The sequence below is a fragment of the Myiozetetes cayanensis genome, unplaced genomic scaffold, assembly GCF_022539395.1.
Source record: "Myiozetetes cayanensis isolate MyiCay16 unplaced genomic scaffold, myiCay2020 scf6-25, whole genome shotgun sequence".
In the NCBI taxonomy this organism is placed as follows: domain Eukaryota; kingdom Metazoa; phylum Chordata; class Aves; order Passeriformes; family Tyrannidae; genus Myiozetetes; species Myiozetetes cayanensis.
This window is the reverse complement of record NW_026087853.1, coordinates 10,116,339-10,141,123: the sequence shown is the minus strand read 5'-3', so window position 1 is coordinate 10,141,123 and position 24,785 is coordinate 10,116,339. Positions and strand designations below refer to the sequence as shown.

The following is a 24,785-nucleotide window of genomic DNA, read 5'->3' as shown; positions in this document are numbered from 1 at the left end:
GCCCAGGGGGAAGTTTCCCAGGGAACAGCTTTTCTTGTCCACCTTCCCCCACCTGACAAGCTCATGCTATTCTACATCAGTGTGCATTTTGTTCTTCCTGTTAGAGCTGAGCTGCTGAGAGAAAAATAATTCCCAGTTCTTACTCAATTTTTATATTTTATGTTAATCAGTTGCCAGATAAAGTACAGGGAGTCCCATGCCAGACACATGGATGTCCCACCCCTGTTGCTTGTCCTAATCATGGGGATGCAATCTCACCCCTCCAGGCTACATTCTGGAGGAGATGCTGATCCCAATAGCCCTGAAATCACCTCACTGTGGAAGGTTTCCTGTTTGCATGGTCACCTGTGTGTATTTTTAAATCTTCTTTAAAGTTGGTTGTGATGTCTTTTATGTGAGAGGTAACCCAAGCTGTGTTCCTGAGGTGAGGCACTGACACTGAGATAAATGCACCTCAGCCATGTCCTTTACATATTTACTGAGACCCATACTGCCAGAGTGCAGTTGCTTACTGCAGGAACTGCTTTATATTGTCTCATCTTTATTGCATTCAGAATGAAAAAAATTAGCTTTCTTTCCATCAACTCAACCAAGACACCAGCATGAAAAATTATCAAATGCTGTGCCAGTGCCATGATGGATAAACAGCCAGGATCAAACAAGTGCCATCATATTTTATGCAAAATAACTGATTTAACAGCTTTAGCAGCCAAGTCAAAGGCACACTGGTTTCATGTTGGTGTTCTCAGTAGCACTTGTAATTAAATGAAAATTATTTATTTCTAATCATCTTGCAGCACTGGATCTTTGCATGGCCCTTCTATTTGGTAACTCCTCTCTGGATCTCATGTCTTCCATCCTGCTCAATACACATGCACAGCCTTGTGGTTGTGTATGCAGGGATGCCTGTAATTGCATTTGTTGTTTTTTCCTAAAAAAAAAAAAGAAAAAAAGGACTGCACACAGTGTACACACCTGTATATATGTACTTGCAGGAGGTGTGAACTAATGCTAGGGTAGGACACTCCCATGTTAAATACAAGGCTTGTTTTTCCAGCTCTGTCACTGTCCTTAAATTTTATCTACATCAGAAAGTTTCAGCAGTGAATGTTAAATCAGTTTTTAGTTCAAATCAACAGAATTAGATTAAAGTAATCTTGGAGGTAAAATGTAAAAGCAAAGCAATTGCAGTCTTAGTGCTTTTGAGAGCTTCTAAGGTGGGAGTTTCTGCAATTCAGCTGAGAGTTGGTACTTGTATAAAAACTGCTCCTTGTCCAGTGCAGTATAAGGTAAAATGAGGTTATGTAAAACATTGCTGGGGATGGTTTTAAGAGGATGTGTCTTACTTTGCAGTGTCACAGACTTGCAGCACTGTTGGTCACCAAGGGACAAGGAAGGAAGGTAAAGAAGTTTTCTGGCCCACAGTTGGAAATTCTCCTTTCATTGCACTCTGTTTGCCTTAGGTCAAACCAGGTTTCGTCTGCATCAGAATAAGAGTGCCTTAGGTGACCTTTTGCATAGATTTAACTATGTCAGTAGCAAATCTCACCTGTAGGTAAATTGATGCAACCAAATTTTATTTGTGCAGACATGGCCTGGGTGTAATCAAGTCACTTCTGCCTCACAGCATTGGTGAAGCTTAATTAAAGCTGATAAAGCTCTTTGCAGTTCTCAGAGGAAAAACTTGGTCCACGTGTAAATGATATTATAGAAGGTATTTAATGTGCTCTGTTATAAATGCTGCAGAGGCACCCAGCCTGTGAATAACACTCTCTGAAACTCTCTATTTCAAGTTAATGTTTTTGAGGCAAACTGCCTGAAAGCGGGCCGTGTGACACTGTACCCAAACGCTCTGTTTGGTGGGTGTGCTCCCTCTGTCTACCAGGGTGATTTTGCTTATAGTGATTCAAATGATCCAGTAGGATCCTGTGTGGAGCAGCAGGCACTGTGTCACAGACTTAACAGCACTACAAAACCCTATTAGCATTAACATTTTTCAGAGTGGACCAGTAGTGATCTGCAGACAAAACTGCACCGCTCCTCTGTCTGTACTTGGCCTCAGCCCCTGCATCCCTGTCAGACAAACCCTGCCTGCAGAGTTCCTAACACATGAGCTGTTGCACATCAAATCAAAATAAGGCTGGACCAGGACCCCAGGACCAGGAGTCCCAAACCCCTGTCATGGGAATGTCATAGTAGTGTGACTCCACACTCGAGGGGCCTGTGGCTCTGCCCAGCTGCAGCGATGGAGCACAGTGAGCAGAGTGATCCCTCTTCTCAGTCCTTCAACTAGCCATGGAAATTTAGGTCTGCCTGAGCTGCCATGTCATCCAACTCTGGTTGTACTAGCTAGAGCCCCAGTAGTGGTGTAGGCACCCTGCTTTATCTACAGGCTTTATCTAGACTAGGTAAATAGGCACCCTGCTTTATCTATGCGCTAATTAGATCCCTGCTTTGTCCAGGATAATTGTCTCTACTAATGCGTTTAAGGGAGTGTCACCAGCACAGCACTGATGCTCCTGGTTCTGGCTCCCACTCCCTCAATAGATGCTGCATCCTGGCGTGTGGCTATGCCAGGACATCTCCAGCATGAGCAGTCTCCACCAGGAGACAGCAAGTTGAGGTCCTCAGGGCAGAGGCAGGTGTTTTAAAGTGCTGACAAAGGCTCTGCAGCTGCAGCGTGATTGCCCAACAGCGACAAGAGAGCTAAAATTACAGCCAGGCTGTGAACAGGGGAAGTGATGGTGTGTGGGGACACCGAGAGCTTCCTGCTCTGGCTGAAGTGAGAACAGAACCCACTGGACTTCACACCTCAACGAGAGGCTGGTCTGCCTGGGGGGCACTCAGGGGACTCGGGCAGCAGCACAACCAGGAGCGAGGAGCCCCCAGCTGTGTGGGGGTGAAGAGGAGAGGTTATGGTGAAGAGAGCAAAATACACTGTCCAGCTGAGTCCCAGCGTGGGTTTGCAGGCTGGCCCTGGGAGCTGGTGGCAGCCTGGCCAGGACTCCCTCTCCAGTGCCCTGCGTGGGGAATGTTGGTACAGGCTGTACCTGAACAGGGACAAACAGGAATGGTGGGATTAACATTGGTCAGAAATGCTTTTGACAACTCATGGGGGGCGGGGGGTTCTGTCAGAAAATGCCAATTTATTTGAAAGATATTGCTGTGGGAAAGAAAAGCTTTGCAGAAACTTGTAGTCTGGAATGATTTCTTCTGTTCTTGTCAGGATAAGCAGGTGTTGATATCACATTCCCAGGATATAAATGACAATGGGTTGATGGCTCAGCCTGGTCTCCCACAATCCAAGTATGTGCTGAAACCATCAAGCAATGAGGGAGAGTTGTCTATCTCACACCTCTTTTCCTCCCACAGTCTGATAGGTTTTTTCGTTTGATTGGTTTTTTGGGTTGTTTTGGTTTGTTGTTGTTTGGTTGGTTGGTTTGTTTTTGTTGGTTTTTTTTCACAAAATCATGTTCTTTTCATATACAGAACAAAAATTCTCAGTATCATGAATTTAAAGCCCATATATATTTCTTATTCAGCTCTGACTCTGGACCCTTTCCTTAGTCCACCACATTAATCACACTGGTCCATAAGAACCATGGAGGCTTATAGGGGTAGCAGAAACCCCAACCAGTGGCTGCTTCCAGTGTGTATAATGAATGGAAAGAGCTGTAAGTTTGTTATATTGGACCTACTGTATTGAAGAAGCTCAAAATCCTGGTTGCTCAACAAAATAAATGGTCCTAGTTTTGATACTTAAGTGTATGCAGTCAGTGGTGCTTCAAGTTGTAGGGTAAGTGAAAGAGAGAAAAGAAACATCGTATGGAGTTGCCCCGGCAGGAGAGAAAAGATGACATTTTTGCTGTTTATTCGTGCCTTCCTGCCACAGCTGCACCAGAGTGGAAGCCAGGACGTGGGTTTTCCTTCGGTGACAGCTCTGGTGCTATTTTATGGCCGGCTGTTGTTGCAGACACAGACATCTCTGTGCAGTGGTGCAGGAGCAGCCACCAGCACATGGAAACCATCACGCCCACCATAAAGCAGTGCCCTGTGCCAGGAGTTCCCCATCGCTGTCTGTAGGGACAGCTGGGGAAGGACAGAGCGGGTGCTGGGGCGGACGAGCAGGAGGAGAAAAAGCAAACGTGGAAAACATCTGTGTGCTCCCAAAAGCTGCCTTTAGCTGAATCACAAGATGCTTATATAAAAGCGTGGTTAATTATTGCAAAGCAATGAAGCGAGGAAACACAGACATTCACAGAGCATCTCCTGCGTTAATTAGTTGGTAAAAATGTAGTTCACAGCAGCTGTGGAGCTGCAAAGGGGTCAGTAGCAAAACTGTCTCTCCTGGTTATTCTGCTGAGAAAGTGCACTTCTCTGTGAACTGTTCCCAAAGGCTGTCAGGGTCAGAGGCAGCTCGCAGAGCAACTAGAGAAACATGTTTAAATGAGCTATCACCAAGAGCACTTCACTGTTCGTGTCTGCTCCAGCCTGAGAAATATCTAAAAATGTGGAGAGGAATAAACCTAGAAATCCTCTTGAATTTAAAAACCTTCAGCCACACAGATGTGTGCTGTATGTACACTGCAGAGCATACATGTATGGAACCAAGCATAAAATTAATCCCTGCCTTCCGTGTCTATGAGGGCTGGCTGAGCATGCTGAAAGCCATCCCTGCCTTTGTCGTGCAGAGTTTCTGAGAAGATCCTTGTTACACCTTAAACTCCTTTCACATGAGCTGCCTGGTCTCTGCTTCCCAAATACTTGCAAACTTTTTTCCTGAGGCTTACTTCCCAAAAACAATCACCCTTTACCTCCTATTCATTATTTCGGATGATATTTACAAAATGTGGCATTTCTGTCTGTTTAGTTTGCCAAAGGCCTGTGATAAACAATATTGTCAGTCATGAGTCATTAAAGAAGTGAACTGTCTTTACTTCATACCCAATCCTAAGATATTTTTGTCAGAGCATTTGGCTTAGTGGCTGTCACTGGCTTCATTTCTGGGAGACCCAAAATTGGAACACACACGCCTGATTTTCAGAAAGTGCTCTATACCCTTTCTTCAAATGTTAGTCCTTAAACACATTTCAAAAACACAAATGCACAGTTTCCTCTGGATCAGTGCTCTGAAAATTCTGACTACAATGCATTTCTGCCATCTTTCCTCTTTTCATGCAGTCATACTTTCTAAATTGCTTTTCAGATGACATTCAGCCTGTCAGTAACTTATAAAGAAAATAGAGATAAATATCCTTAACAATTTGAAAGTGATCTATTTAGGTTTGGAAGTGTTTCATTCTGATTTGCTCTTGTTGGATAACTTTTAAAAGGATGAAATTTTACATTCGAAAATGAAAAAAATAAGGTAGACATAATAATTTCCTGCATATAACTGATCTCCTTCTCAGTTTATCAGGAAAATTGTTGTTGGATTTAATAGAACTCTTATGTGTTCAGTTGCAGTTGAAACCCATCTCCTCAAATCAAAGGAACAATCCTCCTTCCAATGAATGCAAGGCCACCATAGCTTATGTTACTGACACTTACTTTTATTTTCAGAATAATTATTTCTTTCTGAGAATGGCATGTAGTATCAGTGTACTTGATAAAATGTCCAAGAACAGAGATTAAATGATGAATCAAGAGAGATGTGACTTAAATGGTGACGTGTAATTGGCTTTTGTCGGTCAATGCCAGTGAAAGCTCAGCTTGATGTGGATCCTGCAGAAGCAGAAGACTAACAACATTGTAAAAAGAAAAGCCACCTTTGTAAAAGGCTTGTTTAATTTTGCATCTCCTTGCACCTTCTCTCAGGTAGCTTCTTGAGGCTAAGCCCAGCATCAGGGCAGCTCTAGTTGGTATGTGAGCTCATAAACTCAGCAAGGTGATTGAATTTCTGTACAGGCACAGAATAATCCATGAGAGATAGATATGAACCATGTCAAAGCTTGAAATGCATCCCAGTGTGATGGACTGCCCTTCTATGGGACATCTTTTGCAACTCTACACATCTTCACCATCACCAAGGGATTAGTATGTAGCCTACATCTACCATGGTGCCAAGTTTCTGGACAAATCTGCTCCCACATTTAGCCATTGGGTTCTCCCAGTGAGACTAAAAATGTACAGGAGGCAATGATTTGTGTAATAGGAAAAAAATAATTTAAAATAATAATAATAAAGCAAAGAGAAGACAATAACACTTGAGGGCCTTCTATCATAGTAAGAAGGAGAAACAATTAATCTGAGTGGCACCGTTTTTTTAAAAAGTCAGCCCCATTTACTTTCCTAACAGCATTCTCTCATTTTCCCTGTAGGTCCAGCTGCCCAGCGCCAGGTCCAGAATGGTCCATCTCCAGACGAGATGGAAGCACAGAGAAGGTGAGTTAATCATCTGTGGTGAAGTTCTTGGGTGAACATGCAGTCCTTGTTCACCGATAAGGACTGTTCTTTTTACTTGTACCTCTTTTAAGACAGTTCTAAATATTTTGTAATTATTGCTAATGATTCTGTAATGACTTTTAAAGGGTGAAGTGAACTGAAGCTCTAGGTAAACTCTTTGCTTGGTAGGTACTTAGGAGTCTCTCCTTCCTCTTTCAAAAACTATAAGGAAATTGTAGGGAAACTAGTTTTCTGCACTTTGTGAATAACTATGAATGAGCTGAGATTGAGTAGGGATTTACCTATGACTATTAAGTGGGTCAGCGTGTGATGATATTTCACCTGAGATTTGTGATATTTACTTTGGGATAGCAGAGCTGTCATAAAGGTCAGAGAGCCCCTGCTCACCCAGAGGCAGGCGACGTTGCCTGTCCGTCTGCTTGGCTGAAAGACCCGATCCAGCTCTTCCTTGAACCAGTGAAAATCACGGATTATGCAGACCATATGTAATTCAGACCTCAAATTTGAATGTCTGTTCTGTACATATAAAGTGTGAGCAGCTTAACTACGTTAGAATAAAAGTATTTTATTTATTCCTTTTTGTTTAGAGACAGTAAAAGCCTTTTGGGTCGGTATTGTTTGACTGCTACAGGGCACATGGTTCTGGGAAAGCTTCTTTTGCTCCACTGGAGGGGAATAAGCTGTGCCAGTAGATGCACTTAGATATTACTGTATCTGCATTGGAGGACTTTCAGCTTTAATTATGCTGATGCATTCTTTAAGTCTAGAGCAGACCTAATTTTAGGGCTAGGCGTTTTTTAACATTTTATAAACAGGCAAGGAAATTGATATGGTATCTACCATTGAAAATTTGTCTGTTTAAAAGGTTTTTTACACAAATGTTAAAAAAATATATATTTTTTAAGTCAGAGTATAATTTGTTCTCTCTTCTACTCTAGTCCTTGCATACTCCTTAAGTAGCCTTGTGCCAATCTCAGGCTTTATTTAGTTCAACTGGAATAAATTTGACTTCCTAAGATTTTAAGAACTTCTCCTTTTAGCATGTGTGGGAGGGTGTGTTTGGCACATGTAAGCTGCTTCTGACCAAGGGCAGAAGGGGCTGGTATGAACCTCAGTGACAAGTGGCAGCCAACCTTTGTTTGGAGGAACCCCCCGTACCTCTATCTGTTCTGCAGCAGCTCTAATGACTTGGAGATGTCTTAACCATATTTCTTTCCTGGTCTGTCAGACTGGAGTTTTCCAAGTCTATTCTCTAGATAAACCTAGAATTTCCCCCAGGTTTAATCAGGAAAATGTATGTGTCAAGTTGATCTTCATCATCAAATTTCGCTAATAAATTAGTACATGTGTTTACAATTAAAATTTTAGCAGTGTAACTGATGCTGTTGCATATGTATTCAGCCCATAACTACCAAGGAAGAACCAGGGTATGTATTGAAGTAAAGACTTCTATTTATTAGGTTTAAAGTGTCATAGCTTAAATGAAACAGTTGAATCAACCAACTAAGATTTTCTCAGATGCCTGTAATCATTTTCTAGAAATTGTCTGGATTGCATACCCTGAGCATAAAACCAGTTTAGGATTGATCCCTCTCCATCAAAATCATGGATTTTCCTTTCCCATGTGTTGAACCAGAATTGAAATATGGGAAATTTGTTTTGAAATTAAGATATTCTTCTTCTTCTGCACAGTGTAACTTTATTTTTTCGGACTATTTCTTTTAGAAAGCTTTTACTGCTATATAAATAAGATAGAATTGTTTAACATTGCAGACTTTGGAAAGTACATGTGAAAATCTAACTGGGAGATCTCTCCAAAATATTGCATAAGGAGTCAAAATAGAAATGTGGCAAAGAGTTAAACTTGCCTTACTGTACAGACCAAGAAGTAAAGCTACTGCAGACAAAAAGAAAACTGCAATTAAGACTGGCCCAAACATACAGGAAACAAATTCAGGGCAAACTTGGCCTAGAAACTGTGGAAGAAAATTGTAATAAACTTTATTACCAAGTGCTTCAGCACTAATTTCTAATTTCAGAATTGTGTTTTAATATTGTTGAAATCTTTAGTCCATATCCATGCACTTGGCAAAAAGCCTGGCAAATAGTCTAGGTTTTAGCTGTCAGTCTTTTTAAGAGGAGCCCAGTGAGAGGTGGAGGTTGTGGCAGGAGTCAAGGACATCCCTTCAGGCAGGAGCACTCCAGCGTGTGACAGCAGACCCCTGCTGATGGGCTCTTGGAACTGCACATCCCTGCGGACCAGCGCCTGTAACAATCCTTCCCCCGGGGGACACCAGGCCTGGGCAGCACAGGAGCTGGCAGCTCCTGGGGAGAAAAGTGCCAAAAAAGCAGCAGTGCAATGTTGTGATTGACATTTGCAGGGGAAGCACAGCGGTGGTGGTGCCGGTGGCACAGGGGCAACTGTGCTGGGGCTGTCAGCTGGACTGGCCAGTGCCAAAAAGGGCTGGGATGTGCACCTGGACAACACAGGCTTTGTACAGTCAGCACCAAAACACAGATCAAGCTTCGCTATGCTTTCATTTTAACTACAGGTGCTTTGGGCTCCTGATCCATAAAAGACTCAGGACTGTGTAATTCTGAATATTTCCTTCCCTGGAGATATTCAAAAGCTATCTGTACACAACCCTGAGTAACATCCTCCAGGGGAACCTGCTTGAGCAGGGAGGTTGGACTAGATGGCCTCTAGTGTTCCCTTCCAACCTTACCCAATTTGTGATTCTGTGATTTTATACAAGATACCACTTACTCTTTCCTTGCAGTGCTCATGCACTTCAGGCATGCATGGTTGCTGTGCTCTCCTGGGCCTTGGGCACTGACTATTCCTTGTGCAGATCTATTGAGGAGTTATCTTAAGTGGATCAACCAACCCCTGCAGTGTCTGATGAATGCAGGGCAATGTCCTGGTTAAGCTTCCCAAACGTGTGAAATGGCAGTGCTGCAGCCAGGGCAAGTGAAATCAGACCCATCTCCATCTCACCAGATCAGAGTCTCACCCAAGACATACAGCTTGAGTGCTTCTCAGGGTATAAAGGTTTTACTCAAAATTATAAAGAATACATAATAACCAAGAGGTTTTTTTCATTCCTGTTTTTAGACAAGTGATGGAGCAACAGCAACAGCGCCAGGAATCTCTGGAAAGAAGAACCTCTACCACAGGCATGTATCAAATCAAGCAGATACAGTCTCTCCCTGATTGTCGCTGCTGTTGGGATTTGTGGGGTGCTATACAAGAGCTAGACTGCTAAAAGTGGTTATAGTTATGAATAGATTTTAAAGCGTTTTGAGCTAGACACTTACATGCATTTGGGCATGGTTGTGTTGTTTTGCAGAGGCTCAGGTCTGGGCCATGCAGGTGAAGCTGGGCAGTTTTTGCACTTGGCAAAAATTGCATAGCTGAGCAGCATTTTAGATGTACCAAGGAGGCCTGGACATGCTTTTTCCACACCCATGAGGAGAGCAGATAGCACAGCCACTGCAAGAGTGACTCTGTGTTTCCAGGGGATGTCAGCACAAAGGGGTTGAAGTGCTGGATGTGCTCAGGCACTCCACATCGTTCTGCAGCACAAAGCAAACTACAGCACAGAGGAAAATATAGCTCTAGATGCTCATCAATGGGGATTTTGTGATCATGAACTGAGGAATCTTCTGTGAGCTTAATGGAAAATATATATATATTTAATGAGCTTACGAACAATCCTCTATAGCATATTAAGTTGCACTAAGCTGAGAGAAGAGATGACAGGAATAGTTTATAACTAAAAAATATGGCTTTGCCTCTCTGAAAGGAGGCGGAGCAAGGAAGCCAAGATAGCCATCTTATGTTTGGGCTTTGGTTTTGGGCAAGTTTTTTCAGTTAATCTGGTCATATAAGGGAAATGTTTTTCCTCAGCTGTTAAAACTTTTTAGTTTTTGACTTGCCACCGTTTCAGACATACACACACACCTTCAGTGACAGAAATAGTTGGACTCCTCTTTCAGCAAAGGTTAGTGTGCTATTCTGCATAAGGAACATGGCCAAAATCCTACCTTGGCACACACAAGGAGCAGGACATGCCTCCTAGGGGTTGCTGGCTGCCCCCTCTCTGGCTACAAGGTGGCCACCTCTGTGTTCAGCATATCCCTTGCAGCTGTCCCTGGTGCAAAGGTGATGCTCGTGATCCTGACTCAGATTCACGTGGGGCTTGGAGGAGCCTCACTGTCACCAGAGCATGCAGCCCATCCCGTGCTGCCAGTGGTTCTGCTCCACACACCCCTCCAGTTCTGCTGAGGGCTGGAAATCCCCAAGCTGGTGCCTGCACCATCTCCTCCGTGCTTTGTTTGAGTTTCTGTTTGCGTTTACTTCACGGTTCCTTTTTCTCCGTTCCACTTTGCCTTGGTTTCATTCCTTGCTGCATACCCAGCTTATTCTTTTCATTTGTCTTTTCTGTTCTTTTAGTTTCCACCCTTCAGTTAAGCCTGTCCTCTCCCCTCTGTCAGCCCCAGTCTCCTCCTCCAACCTCCAGTAACTGCAGCGCTCCTGCCTCTGGTGTTGTGCTCCCCCCGCTACCTCATGCCAGCACTGACTCTTCAGCACCCTTTGTCCCTGAGCCCGGCAGTCAATCCCCTTTCATATCCCAGTGGAGAGCCAGAGAGCCCACACGGTTCCTGCACAGGCACTCAGCCTCTGAGCTGCCAACAGCCCCAGGTTCCCCCCCTCCCTCCTGCCAAAACAGCAGGACCATAATGCCAGGCATCAGGCGAACCTCGCTGTCTCCACCGCCTCTCCATCCTTCCCATTTTCCCTTTGCCTCTTACCAGCCTCTCAGGGGCTCTTCTCTTTCATGCTCTCCTTGGTCTTCTGCTCCCTCTGCCACAAGTGCAGCATCTCTGCAGAGGGGTGATGTCCTGCAGCCACGTGGTCCCACCATCCTGCCCGCGATTCCTGTCCCACCTGACAGGGTCAAGGGACCCACAGACAAAGCAGGCCAGGAGACCTCAGCAGATGGACCCCTGAATGGCCATCCTGAAGAACAAATTGGTTTAGACCCCTCTGGGACCCAGGTGAAAAGCATGGATGGGTCCTTCTTGCCACACCTAGGAGCTGCACCCTGCTCCCCGCTGCCCACCATCACCAGCCCCCCCAGCTCCTCTGGCCAGGCTCCCTCCCCATCCTCCCATCCATCATCTTGTCCTCCACAGCAGTGTTGTCAGTCCATGTCACACTGTCTTCCATTGCCTCCCCCCCACGCTGCTGTGTCTGAGGTGGCTATGCCCAGGAGGACCCCTCCTTACATGACATCACCAGCCATTGCCCACTTGAGTAAGTACTGATTCTGAGTGAGTTGTGACCTGTGTAAAGCCATAGCTGTCAGCTGTTTAAAAAGCCCTGTTGGCACTGCCTGTAACTGTTAGAAAAAGGGCTGAGAGACCCAAAGCTACTCCTACTGTATGTGATTTCTGAAACTGAAGTGGAAAAGTATCCAAATCACTCAGGACTGGTCCAGGGACCAGGCAAAAAGGAAGCACTACAGGCCAGGACCCTGTAACTGGGTTGTTGCAATGCATATTCTTACTGTATTAGGCCAGATGGAGATGTCATTCAGCAGAGTCAAATTGCTTCAAAGAGCTTCATATAGAACTTATTTTCAGCTGGTCCAAACATAGTAGACGGGTTCTTCTGAAACTAGAGGCCAGGTCTGTGATAAACTTCTTGTCTGTGTAGGAATACTGGTAGAGGATGTGATTTTTACTCTTTTTCTTAAGTGGTATTTCTGTTACCAGCAAAAGATAGAACATGGATTTTGTTTAAGTTACCCAGAATCCCCTGTGCTTGTGCAATTTATTTAATTCTCTTCCTGGTATAAACTGCATTTATAGCTGTGGGCTTGTCACTATAACTATTCCAGCAAACCTTTTTCATTGAAGTCAGATCAAGAGCTCGGATCTGGCCACTTTGCATATAGTCTTGATTTCTAATGCCTACCTAAAGCCTGCAGAGTTAGAACACTTGCAAGTAATGCCTATTTGCAATTCAGAGCATACGTTTTGTGACTTGGATCTATTCATGTTTATAACCACATATAATGCTAAAGTGATGTGCCTAGAAGAAGAAGAAAACTAAAACATTTCCTTTCACTTTCTGCTTAAAATATTACTATGACCACTGGAGGCTCAGTCCTTCAGCTGATACAAGTCCTTGAAATCTACTTAGTTCAATAAAGTTATTTTAAACTCACATCAGTCCATTATTTTGACTCAGTTCAATTTTTGCCTGAGGCTGGCCTCTAATTAGGTGGGTGTAGTTTTGCAATTAAGATTAACTGTACCCACAATGAATTACTAGCTATTATGTTCACGAACGAAAGAGGGCTTGAAATGTTTAAAGTATTTCTAATAGCAGCTATGGTTCATTTCAAGAATGGAATTGGGAGTGTGAAATAATGGCAGAAGTAACCACAGAAATAAGGCAGTATTGTAAGAAAACCCAGATAAGAAGAAAAACAGGCTGTTAATGTTAAATACAGTTTCCAAATGTGTCTCAGTCCAAACCCACCTGTCTTTCAAAATAACACTCACTGAGCAACTGAACCTGTGATTTTACACCAGGAGCAGCCTGTTCTGACAGAGCGTACGGGGGAATTCCCTTGGGGTGATATATTTGTTCAACTAACCTGTTATGGACAGGGAAAAACACTGAAACTGAGTTGCCACCATCAGCCCCTCCAACAGGCTTCTGCTGCTGTGAGGAGCTTTGCTGAGCCTTGGGGTGCTTGGAGATGGAGTTCCCCTCGTTATTTGCAAAACTGGCTGAGGCCACACACCTTCTGTTCAACAGAAAGGAGGATGTGTCACTATAACCCATGATTCTTGTGAAAAGCTGATGTTAACTGAAGTCCATGGAGTTCACTGATGTGATGTAGAAAGCTATGGGAGAAGCAGAAGAATATGCCACTTACGAATTGGGAAGCGTTGCCCATATTTTGATTTTGACACAGAATAGAACACTAGCCCGGCCAGGGAGAAGAGGGAGAAGGCTCGTTTGTCAGTGGCAGGGTCTCGCAGGAGGTCACAACTGTAGCTGACTGACCATTGATACAAACACCATTCGCATTCTTCCACGTGCATGGTGCTTCCTTGAACTGATCTCTCGTCCTGCAGTCAGGTCATGGCCTAGGGGGTGGGAACATGACCTTGTCCACGGGCTGGAGGAGACAGTGCTTCACATCTAATTCCTGTTCTCTGCATTTCAGGCCCAACACTTCCACCTGGTCACCCCAGTGGTGCTGCTGTGATCCCTGCTTCATCTGGGGGGCCCCCACCTCCGCCACCCCCCCCAGTCCCTCCGCCACCCATGGGAGCCGCGCCCCCCCCACCGCCCCCGCTGCCATCCGGCGCCGGCCAAGGGGCTGGCACTGAAGATGGGTCAGTGTCAGGGCTCGCAGCAGCTCTGGCTGGTGCCAAACTAAGGAGAGTTCAACGGGTAAGGAGGTGCCACTGAGATTCCCCCTTCTCTGCTGCAGGAAAGCCTGGCACAGCTGGGTGTAATGGCCTGCAAATCCAGCTTGAAACATGGTGAAACACGCCTCAGCTGACCATTGGGTGGACTTTTAAATGTGAGTTTGCAGTGAAAATAAAGCTGAGCAGGATTTGTCTGCTGGACTCTACACCCTTCAGAAAATGTTAATTAGCAAATGGCTGCAAGTTCTGACATTGCCAGGATTTCATTTCTTCAGCAAAGTCCACCGTTGTACTGTTTGTTAGTGTTTTCAGTTTTTATAAGTGGTTAGAACTACACTATGCTTACAAAAACTAGTGCAGACTTTTGAGGCTTCATGTCAATAGGTGTCCACTTAGGTAAGGGTTGCTTAACCATGCATAAGCATAACCATGAATAAACAGCACTGTGGGTTTTTTCATCACTTGCCCATAGAATTGCCTCACCCAGACCTTTCTTTATTTTAGTAAGGGTTCATGTGGGTCTTCTTCCCAAGGCAGAACACATCTTTATCTCTGGTTTCGAGATGTGATTGTGATCACTGTTCTTAATACTTAAGAAAAGTAATCATTAAGGGTGTGTTTGTAAAGGAAACCTTTCATTAATTCCAATGTTCATTTCTGTCTTAAGCCAGAAGATGGTTCAGGAGGATCCAGCCCCAGTGGGGTCTCTAAGAGCGATGCCAATCGAACAAGTAGTGGAGGAGGCGGAGGAGGACTAATGGAAGAAATGAATAAATTACTGGCAAAAAGGTTTGTACTCACACTTGAAGTAAGCCCCATGAGATCTGCGGCAATTTGTGGAAAAAGGTGCTGTCATTTGGGTCACTTTGGTGCTTCTTTGCAGTTCGACAGGTCCTGCATAGATGTTGGATGCCAATATTGCCTGGCCTTTAATATGAAAGGTGTTGCAGCAGTGGTATCTGGTGGGGTGTAGCTGCTGTAGCAGATCCTGCAGTGTGGTAGCTTTCAAAGATGGTGATAAATGTATCCTCTGGGCTTTTGCCATTTTACTAGATCTATTTCAAAGTTAATGATTTCAGTAAGAGTAAATTGCAAAAGGAATTTATACAAATCATTCTTTATATCACACATTCAGGACCTTGAGCCCAAAAATAAAAACACAGCTGCAATAAAAGGAAAACACCTTGGCAGGTAAACTATTATTAATTCTCAGTGTGTTTCAGACAGACTAGCCTAGTTATTCTCCACTAAAGCAAGTTGTGATGTATCAAGCTACCAGCTGTTAAAAGGCACTCAATTTTTCTAATTTTTTTTTCTCTTTTCCCCTTATTTCACCAGTAATGTTCTGTCAGGCTCCCAAGTTCCTAGTGTTAGATGCTTTATTTTTAGGTCTAATTTTTTTTAACTTAAGAATAGTGAAGGAAAAAGATGAATAAAATAATGAGGGGCAGGTACAGTTGTAGAGTATGCAGAGATGGAGTTTTTAAATAATGTTTTCTAGTATAAAGACAGTTCCCAGCTCAAAGGATTTGATTCAAACTTTCCTCCATGTCCTGTTCATTTCAGAAAGAATTCTGAACGTTGACTTCAGATGTAATCCTTTGGAAAGTATTAAATAAATACACAACACTCTAAAAAGTTGCAAGCAGTATAAAGAAACAAATAGATAATTTTTTTTCTTTTCAGAATTAAAATAGCTTGACAGCTTTTAATAGTTTTTACTGGTTCTTGGGCTGCTCCATATCAGGCAGTTGTCTGAAAGCGAAGTAAGGTTTGGTGACTAGAAGCTCTGTTCAAGCAAGCAAGCTGAATGGGCATCTCATATGTTTGGATATAGAAATTGTACACACTTCTGTGTTTCTAGTCAAAGATGCACTCCAGTATGGTTTTTGGCAGTGGGATCTTATGTATTCAGGTATTCAGGGTCAAATTTCCCTGATACCTTAGCAAAAGCACTCACACTGCCATGAGCACTCTGCTGCCTCTACGCTGAAAATAACTGAGCTGCAAATACTTTCCCAGGGAGTTGACAGCAACACAATTGTCCCCTAAATTTTGCTTCACAAAGCCATGGAAGTAATTGGAAATATGCAAGTGTCAGTCAAGGGTGCAATCTGGGCACCTGAAGTTAAACTGATACTGACAGGACTTCTTTTGGCTGCAAACCCCTTTTTTGTGTGATGACACAGAGAAAGGAAGAACCTGACATTGTGTTTCAGGTTGTTCTTACCTGCCTTCCTAACCTAGTCTTATGAGGAGGTAAAAAAATGTTTTTTTAAACTGAACATGTTCAATACAGAAATCACAGAGTAATGAGCATGGGATCTCAGGGGGCCTTTTCTGAGCAGTAAACCCCAGGCTCAGAAACAGGGAATATGTCTAATGCTTAGTAAGTAACTGAGGAAAATGCTTCTGAGAGTTCAGGTGCTATAAAATACCACTCTCTAGATTTAGTGGGCCCCCTGAGAGCAGCCCTTTGCCTCGGGACTGAAGTGCAAACAAAATAATGAACTCACAAACCACTGTCATTTCCAGCCCAGTTAAGTTCGTTGCAGGACATAAATCTAACACTGGTCTCACCCTGGCAAATATTTCTCTCACTTAGATTTGTAATAATTGTAACTTTTTTTCATTACAAGAATCAGGCAAATACTAGGGAAAGACTACAAAAATTATTACCAATCTAATAAACTTATTAATGCAGTGGAATATCTGGAAATAATTCCCACAGAGCACAGTGTCCTACAGACACATACTCATCTGTTTGTGGTTTTTTGGTCAAATTTTCATCAAATCCTCCAAATTGTGTTTCCAGTGTGGCTTTTCTCAGAAACCTTTCTTAGTACCACTTGGGATTTTTTTAAATGTGAGATGAATGTTGTTCTCTTCAGAAGCAAGACTAAATGAAAAACCTGTCATACTGATGTTTTACAAAACATCTGCTAAGGATAGTGTTCACAGGTGGATAAGGGTAAAAGTTCAGCACAACCAAAATCCATGTGGAGGCTTGAGCTGCAGTTCCCCTAATTGTCTAAAATGGGAAATTGGATGTCTGGAGTTGACTGAGAACAGTGTCATCACTGCAATACCCATCTGAGCCACCTGGGAGGGGCGAGGGGGATGACTGGTCCTCAGAAACCCCTCTGAGGGTTTGAGTTGTTCCTCCCATGTAAGACCCAGGAGACACAACTTCCTGAGTCCTGGGGAGAAGCCATCCCTTTCTCACCCAGTTTCATACCCAACTGTGCTTCCTTCCTCCTTCAGTACACTTCCTTTTGCTCTGCACCCTGTGTTCCTCTGTTAAACGTTGCCTCATAATATTACCCCTCTTCCTGAGTTATATTGCTGGGGCCTGGATTCCTCACCTCCACCCCAGTCCTACGCAACTGAACACATCCAGCCATTCCCGAGGATGAACTATATAAATAGTAACTCCTACCAAAGCCTGAATCAGTCTTCCCACGTGGATGTGTTTCTAGAGGGTTGACTGTGTGTTCTCTCTCGCATTCCTTTGCAAAGGAGGAAAGCAGCGTCGCAGTCAGACAAGCCAGCTGACAAAAGGGAAGAGGAAAGCCAAAACGTAAGTGAAAGACTCCTCACTATTGTGCTCTTGCAGATTCCTTGTAAGGCAAAGTCCTGTCCTCATTCACTGTGTGGGATCCAGGAATGGACATGCACGTGCAATCAAAAGCTGAATGTAACTGCTTTCACCTTTCCTGGGAACAGCACTTTATAAACAGGAATTGTCGCTTTATTCATAGGCAAAGTCCAAACCAGGCACTTTCTCATGGTCTGATCCGAATGTTGTAAGGGGTGGTAGATTCTTGCCCTTTAAGAAGATGCATTGAACCTTCTGGCAAGTCAAACTGAGATCAAGTTCAAGTTTCTTATTTTACACTTGAGGCTTCAGCTAAACTGAAGTGGATCCTCAACCGTGGGATGTAACTCTGGATTGCCAACCTCCACGCCAAGTGAGAACCAGCTCACTTCAGACCCGAGTGCACAATGAACATGTCTGGGGGGAATGAAGGATAAACAGCGTATTAACCATTAGACCATTCAAAAGTCAAAATATGTGTTCATGATACCTACACTAAAATGAGATAGAATTTGGACAATTTGGGGGAACTTTGATTCATTTCTGTTTTAGCTGTTCTCTCGGTATATTGTCCACAAAAGCAATTATACAGGAGGTTTTATTTGTTGCAGTCAGGAGGCTGAACTTGATGCAGCAATTTTGAGTTCAACATGCAGATGAAAACACTTTTTTACCCATTGAACTAGTAAAGCATAGAAGATCTTTCCTGTTTCAAGAGAGGGCAGGATTTGCACTATGTCCCTTCCCACGTGGTGCTTTTCTGGGCTGCTGCTCATTCGGCATTCCTGTTGATAGCCAGTACCCTTATGAAGGCTTTCTGCCATGGCTGTGTGCCTCAGTTACCTATATAGAGATGTTCCCCCCAAAGACAGTAGAAAATCCATTCAGAAAATGTAGGTCTCGCCCCAGGCTGAAAGGTCTGTAGCAAGAGCAGGAATAAGCACTTTGCACTGTTTAGGGAGAACTGCAGAATTTTTTGCATGTTCCTTGAGGGATGTTTCAAGCATGGAATTTGCCTGTTGAACCCGCTATGCAACCATTGCTCTTAATCTTGCCCCAGAGCTGGTTTTGAACCATATACTTGGAGATGAAAGGCACCATTTGGCTTCTAACTATTCAGCCTCTGCTGTCTTTCTGTGCCTTCTTCTCTCTCCTTGAAGCTCTACACTAGTTTATATCCCCAATCAAACTTTTCGGTAGCACCAAACTGTTTAGAAAGGTGTTTTAGAGAGCATCTAATTTGTATCTTGAGCACATTCTGTGGTCAGAGTATCTTCTATCAAACTGGGTGCAATTCCATTTTACAATGCATAGCTCATGCTTTGCCTGATCATGTTTTGAGGGCTGCTAAATAATACTGTCATGTCAAACATATGGATGAATGCTTTATGATCTGTCACACATAAATCCCAAACAAAAGAGTCCAAATCTGTGATAAGTGTTTAATCTTCTACTTAAGAGGAATCCTGATTGATTTAGTTACGTTATTCTAGTACCTGGACTCCTCTCACTGATACCAGTGGCTGTCCTGGGCTGAAAGGCTGGAATCTGAGATACGGTTCCTTCAGATGGCTCAGTATCCGTATCTTGGAGAGTTTCTAAATTTGGAAAATGGATGGTTTGTATTTAGGCAACAGCAGACAGCACTTTAGAGTGGTTTCAGCCTGGTTGAGTATATGGAGATAAGAGTGATTGAGTGTAATCCTGAAAAGTTGTCCATATTAGCTAAAATAAAAATGATGTATTTTGCCATTCTAAAGGGAAAGAAAAGTTAAAGTTTAAATGGCCTTGAGCCCATACCTTGGCAGCAGTGCCTGTTGGACATGGTTGGAGGAAACTTGCTTTTGTACCACACGTGCTGCAGCTGTTCTCCAGAGTAGAAGATGACTCTGTGCTTCGTCTCCAAAATTCAGTGATGTCCTGTTTTTCTCTTTATAGGATGATGCTAGCACCTCTCCTTCAACCAGTACACGAGGCTCTGCCCAGCAGCAGCAAAATTCGTCAGGTATTAAGTCCAACTACTAGTGTTGTAATCATCTTCATAATCTAGTCTTCTCCACCACCTCTAGGCTCTGGATTTATTGTCCTTCTTCTGAGTGCAGCAGCAGTAATTAACAGAAAAATTCCTGAATAGTTATTGTTTTAAAAACTGTACTTAGCAAGAAATTATGATTTTATATGCTTCACAGCCAAGAAAACTGCAATACAGCCAGTTTAGTTAATGGGGTCCAGTTGTGTAGCTGAGGATCTGTGTCTTCAACATTGTGCACCTAAATCAGTAGGTGATTGAGGGGATTTTTTAATGTATTATTTTACTTTTTGTAGTGTAGATGTCCTGATTGCTATCGCTGAGGTTTGGATCTCAGTCTGCTATCCTTCCTTAACCTAGTAGCTTGTTGCAATAAGGCTGATCCTGAGAGTTACTAGATGAAATTAAGGAGCCCCCAGAATATGTTTTTCCTGCAATTAACTGAAATAATTGTATCTGAGTAGATGAGCTGCAAGCAGTCACATTCATCCTTGCGTCAATCTTGGCTTTCATGCATGCTGAAAGAAATCTCTCCCAAGGGAATGAGTATTTAACCATTCCAACTTCCTTTTGGAACAAAGCCATGACTTGTGTGCTGTGCAAGGGAAGGAGAAGAAGCCAGGAGAAAGGTGCACATAAATGAGGAACAAGATCTAGAGATTTCCTGGGAGTGCCCAGGAAAGGCCTTTTCAGGACCTCACAGAGGAGACCTTTAAAGGCCTTTTCAGGACCTCACAGAGGAGCAAATCCTTGCGTATAATGCTGTATGTTACTCAAGTCCCTGAAACAGTTCACTTTATTTTAGAAGGAGAATGGGACCATAGTAAGCACTTTCAGTAACAAGGGTTATGTAAAGTGCAGCTTTTGGGAATGTTCTGTGAATCAGAAATGTAGTCAACGTTAAATAAATTCTCTGTGGAGATTTGCATAGTGGGGTCTCACTGCCCTGTTTTTAGATACACCTGCATTTTCTGCCAACTCTGCAGCCAATAAACCAAGATCTTTTAACTTAAAATATAAATAAGTCTTGTACTGAATAAAATAAGTCTTGCAGCAATTACCCTGTATTTCCTAATAGAAGTGATTTATGCTTTTCCTCCTAGTGTTCCAATACCATATCTTTTTAGTACTGTTTAACTATCCAGTCCCTAATTAAAGGGATCACTAAGCAGATTTTTGCCAATGCTTTCCCTGTAATGTAGGCAACTGCACTCCTTCAGCAATCCCACTTTCCTGGTTTTTCTAAGTCACTCATCCTAACTGTGTAAGACAATCAACTTCAAGACATTTTTAGTGTTAGAGCAAAATAATAAACTAATTTTTCGTGTTTGCTTTTCAGACTCTGGGAAGAAGCCATGGGAAAGGAGCAATTCTGTTGAAAAGCCTGTATCTTCATTACTTTCTAGGTGAGCTGCACGGGGTGTCCCTGTGGCTGGGATGGTCATGCTGTCCCTGTGGCACGTGCACAACTCATGTCTCGTTTCATTCCATTGCTGTAGAAATCCATCAGTGGCGAAGAGCTGTGAAGCTAAGAGCCCCACACAATCCCACGTGTCTTCTAGGTACTGGCTAACAGCCTGGCTTCTTAACTGTCTTGGCTTGTCCTTTGGTTAATCCCGTCATTCAGCACTGATGTTCGTCTTCCCTCAAGTCTTTTACTCATTCCCTTACAATGTGCTTTGTCTGTTGCTGCACAGAGTGTGAAGTTAAAGTGTGTTGTGTCAAAGGCTTGTTCCATGGAAAGAGCCCCCTGCTCACTTGGGCACAGGCATCACAGATGTTAATCACACTGAAGCAAGTGCTTAAACCATCTGTGTGTGTGAATCAGAGACAGGGGCTTGGCGGTGCTGTGCCATGTGGAAGGCAGGTTTTGGAGCATCTTTTTACAGCAGTTTCAGGATGACCCTGCCAATAGGTGAAGCTCTCATTGCCCAACCTCTGCAGAAATAGAAGTGCAAAAGCAGAAGTGATCTGAAGAGCCTGCAGTTGGGATAAGGGAAGTTATTCTTCCACCCATGCAAGTGCAGTGGGTGCATAAGAAAGGAGAGCAAAGCTCGGTGCAGTAAATCAATAAAATCAAGCTGTAAAAAGGTGCAGCAACAGATAAGGCATTCAGACATATGGGGTTCAAAAACTAGCAGGTGTCAAAAGCCAGCAAAACCTAAAGTAGGACTCCAGAAGTCCTTTCAGTCAGAAAAGCCAAGCTGCAGGATCAGCGCCCATGTTTTTAGTCACAGAGATTGAGAAAAGGTTTGATGTTGGACAGCTAAAGAGAGGTTTGCTTCCAGTGCTGGTTGAGGGCCACCCAGTATTACTGGACACTGAATAGGGAGGCAGAACACAGGCTTAGATATGTTTAGCATTTACTGCAAAGATATGCAAAATTTTACGTTATTAGGTATATGATAGTGCTGATAGTCTGGAGAGAAAGTTGCCAATGGCAACTATCTGCACATGCTTGCTTGTGTATTACAAATGCTGTAACATGCCCTGCCCAAACATTCAGAGGGATGCATCTGTGTTACTGTAGCAAAATACAGTTTTGCCAGCCCTCCTAAAAGCAGTGAAATATGTTGATTCTAGGAAAATACGAGTTTCACATAGATGCAGAAAGACTGTTCTTTCTCCTTGCAAATGGGAATGAAATGAGGGCTATTGAAAGCAGCCATCATGTTTCACTAGCTGTCTTCTATAACACTATTCCATCCGGGTAGGAGGAGTTCAGTGGGAAAAAATGCTTTCCTAATTTAGCCCCTGAAGTAGTGCTCAGAAGTAGTAGTGCTTGCTTGAAAAGATTTCTGTGGGGTAAGTGGGGCAAATTTCTAAAGCTCTCAGTGGTGACCTGTTTCTGTTCCTGATTAGTTTGATGGCAGCTGTATCTGTCTTAACTCCCAGCTTAGCTGTGTGATGGTAGAACACACGTCAAGGTTTCCCAAGGAAATGTTGCAAGATCAAGGAACCCTCAGGAGCAGCAGAATCTCCACCAGCCCCCATTTTGGGCTCAAAGATGATGGCAAGGTTATTTGAAGCCTTTGTATAGCATGATTAGTTTTTTAAAATGTCCTAGAGTTACTGATTAAAAGAGAAAGGCAAGCAGCTTCTGCTTCCTTAATTTATTTTATCAGATGTCATCAGAGTTCAGCCCACTGACTAATATCATGTTGAAAGACCAATAAAACTCAGGTGTACCAGTCATTAAGGCCAGAGTGGCTTTGTTTCTGGGTCAGTAAAAACTGACTGTGATACATAAAGCTATCGAGAAACCACACTTGACTAAGTCACGTTTTCCAGGGAAAGGATTAGTGGCTTATTATTTTCCCTATTATATTTTTCTAACTTGTAACCTACTATTACTTTAGCCCCCAGTTAAAGCCTAGGTTGCCAAGACAGGGTTGCTGTACAGAAAACAGACTGAGAGAAAACCAGACGTGTAGCTTGCAAATTGCAAACGCTGTAATGAAACACATTGTTCAACAGGCAAAAAAAATCGTTTCAGTGCAGTCTTTGTGCTCCCTCGAATATGTCTGCAATGGGAGAAATTTCACAGCATCTTTGAGGGTCAGGTTGTGCATATATGGGAGCAGTGCTGCTCCCTGGCTGCCAAATGCTCTTGAGCAACATGTCAAAGAGTCTCCTGTCCAGCACTGGAACACAGGTGCTCCTGCTCTGGGGTGGATTTCCTCCACACCATCAGGTAGGTGTAGCTTAGCATGCACTGCAAGGAACTAACTGGGGTTCTTTATGCTCTTCTTGCATTTCTCAAGGATGAAACCAGTGAGCAGCAGCAATGATGTGGCTATGGATGCCTTAGATTTTGATCGAATGAAACAGGTGAGTGAAAAAGCCATTTCCACTTAAGAGATTCGATGAGCTACCCATTTTCCCCCATGCATGCGCTGTACAAGCAAAACAGCTGTTCAGTCTTCTGATTTCCTCTATAAATAGGTGCTTAGAGAAGGGCTAGCTGGTGAGCAGCAAGAGAGCACAATCTCACTGCTATTTCATCAATATGTGTGTACAGAAATGTGCAAATAAATATGCCAGCACCTTCTGCATCCATGCCTGGGAGTGCAGAAGTAGCTGTTAGTAGTGCCAGGCTCTGATCAGCAGTGGAGGCGGGGGACAAGCACAACCGTGTTAAACTTGCATTTTCTTCCACCAGTTAGAAGGAAATTCTGAGCAGCTGACTTGTGTTTTGTCTCATCAGGAAATATTGGAGGAAGTTGTAAGAGAGTTACACAAAGTGAAAGAGGAGATAATTGATGGTAAGAAAGAGAAAAATTATTATTTTTCTCATCTTTATGACTAATTTCCCATAGATAAGATGATAGGAACTGCAGAGAGTTCCCTGGTGTTTTCAGACTTCTCTGAGCAGCTCTGATTTATACACACATTTGAAGAACAAGCATCTACCTTATCTGAGCTCTGACCATAACATTGTGTTTACGTCCTTTATTATGCTGTTGATGAGCATTTTTACCACCAACCTATGAGAAATTCACTGGCTGGTGTTTCTCACAGGTGGGAGGGTGAGAAAGAGCCTGCCCATAGCCCATGGCACATCATTTTATCACAGTCAGCAAGCGTAAAATCTTGTAACTAGCTGGCCACACAGGTCCAGGATGAGGAGGGGACAAAGGTAGCTCACTGAAAATCCTTCCCAAAAATCTTCTGTAGGCTTTCTGTGCTTGAAGAGCTAGTTTAGAACCTTCATTTGGTCACAGCTTTCCAAATAGCCATGCATTTTTATAATTCATTGAAAAATACAGCAGCTGTACCAAATGTATCAGTAGTTTTTTATAAATTGCTTTGCAATATACAACTGAAAGTATTTTTCAGGGCCATTGTTGAAATGCACGGTGAAATTCCTATTCGAAGCCCACATTAGGGCATATGAAGGGTGCATGTCCACATGCTGTACTCCCCACCTTAGATTACACAGAAGGGCAAAAGAGGAGACTGTAAAGCAGCTAAAAGCCATTCCCTGTCCCCTTTCTCTAGACCTGTGTGCTCACAAAACCTCGGGGCAGTTTGCAGTTGAAGAGGCCCTTGCACAAAAGCTCCCGTCCCAGCAGCTTGGCCCTCAGAGCCTCCCTAGTTCATTCCAGTGCAAAATAAGGCATTCACATACACCACAGATGCAACTTCTTAAAGTAGCACTGCAGTTTGCAAGCCAACAGCTGACTGCTTACCCTTACTCATCCTTTTACCCTCCACTCATCCTTCTACCAGCGTGTACTTTCTGCAACCTCTGTACTTAGCATTTTCCATCACCCTGGATGTAACATTATGCAC

General features: G+C 43.3%; 1 protein-coding gene across 7 annotated transcripts in view; it reads left to right on the top strand.

Moving 5' to 3' along the window:
- Nucleotides 1-24,785, top strand: part of EVL (Enah/Vasp-like) — a 152,006-nt gene that overhangs the window by 126,592 nt on the left and 629 nt on the right. For 4 of the 7 annotated variants that reach the window (XM_050337167.1, XM_050337168.1, XM_050337165.1 and 1 more), the window contains exons 4-13: nucleotides 6,321-6,384; nucleotides 9,521-9,582; nucleotides 13,656-13,885; nucleotides 14,531-14,652; nucleotides 17,383-17,443; nucleotides 19,400-19,466; nucleotides 20,830-20,896; nucleotides 20,990-21,052; nucleotides 23,255-23,321; nucleotides 23,698-23,755. In XM_050337167.1, coding sequence (XP_050193124.1) covers nucleotides 6,321-6,384; nucleotides 9,521-9,582; nucleotides 13,656-13,885; nucleotides 14,531-14,652; nucleotides 17,383-17,443; nucleotides 19,400-19,466; nucleotides 20,830-20,896; nucleotides 20,990-21,052; nucleotides 23,255-23,321; nucleotides 23,698-23,755 — 861 coding nt within the window. The remainder of the gene's footprint in view (nucleotides 1-6,320; nucleotides 6,385-9,520; nucleotides 9,583-13,655; nucleotides 13,886-14,530; nucleotides 14,653-17,382; nucleotides 17,444-19,399; nucleotides 19,467-20,829; nucleotides 20,897-20,989; nucleotides 21,053-23,254; nucleotides 23,322-23,697; nucleotides 23,756-24,785) is intronic. The other 3 variants (XM_050337169.1, XM_050337170.1, XM_050337171.1) reach the window with 3 other exon arrangements.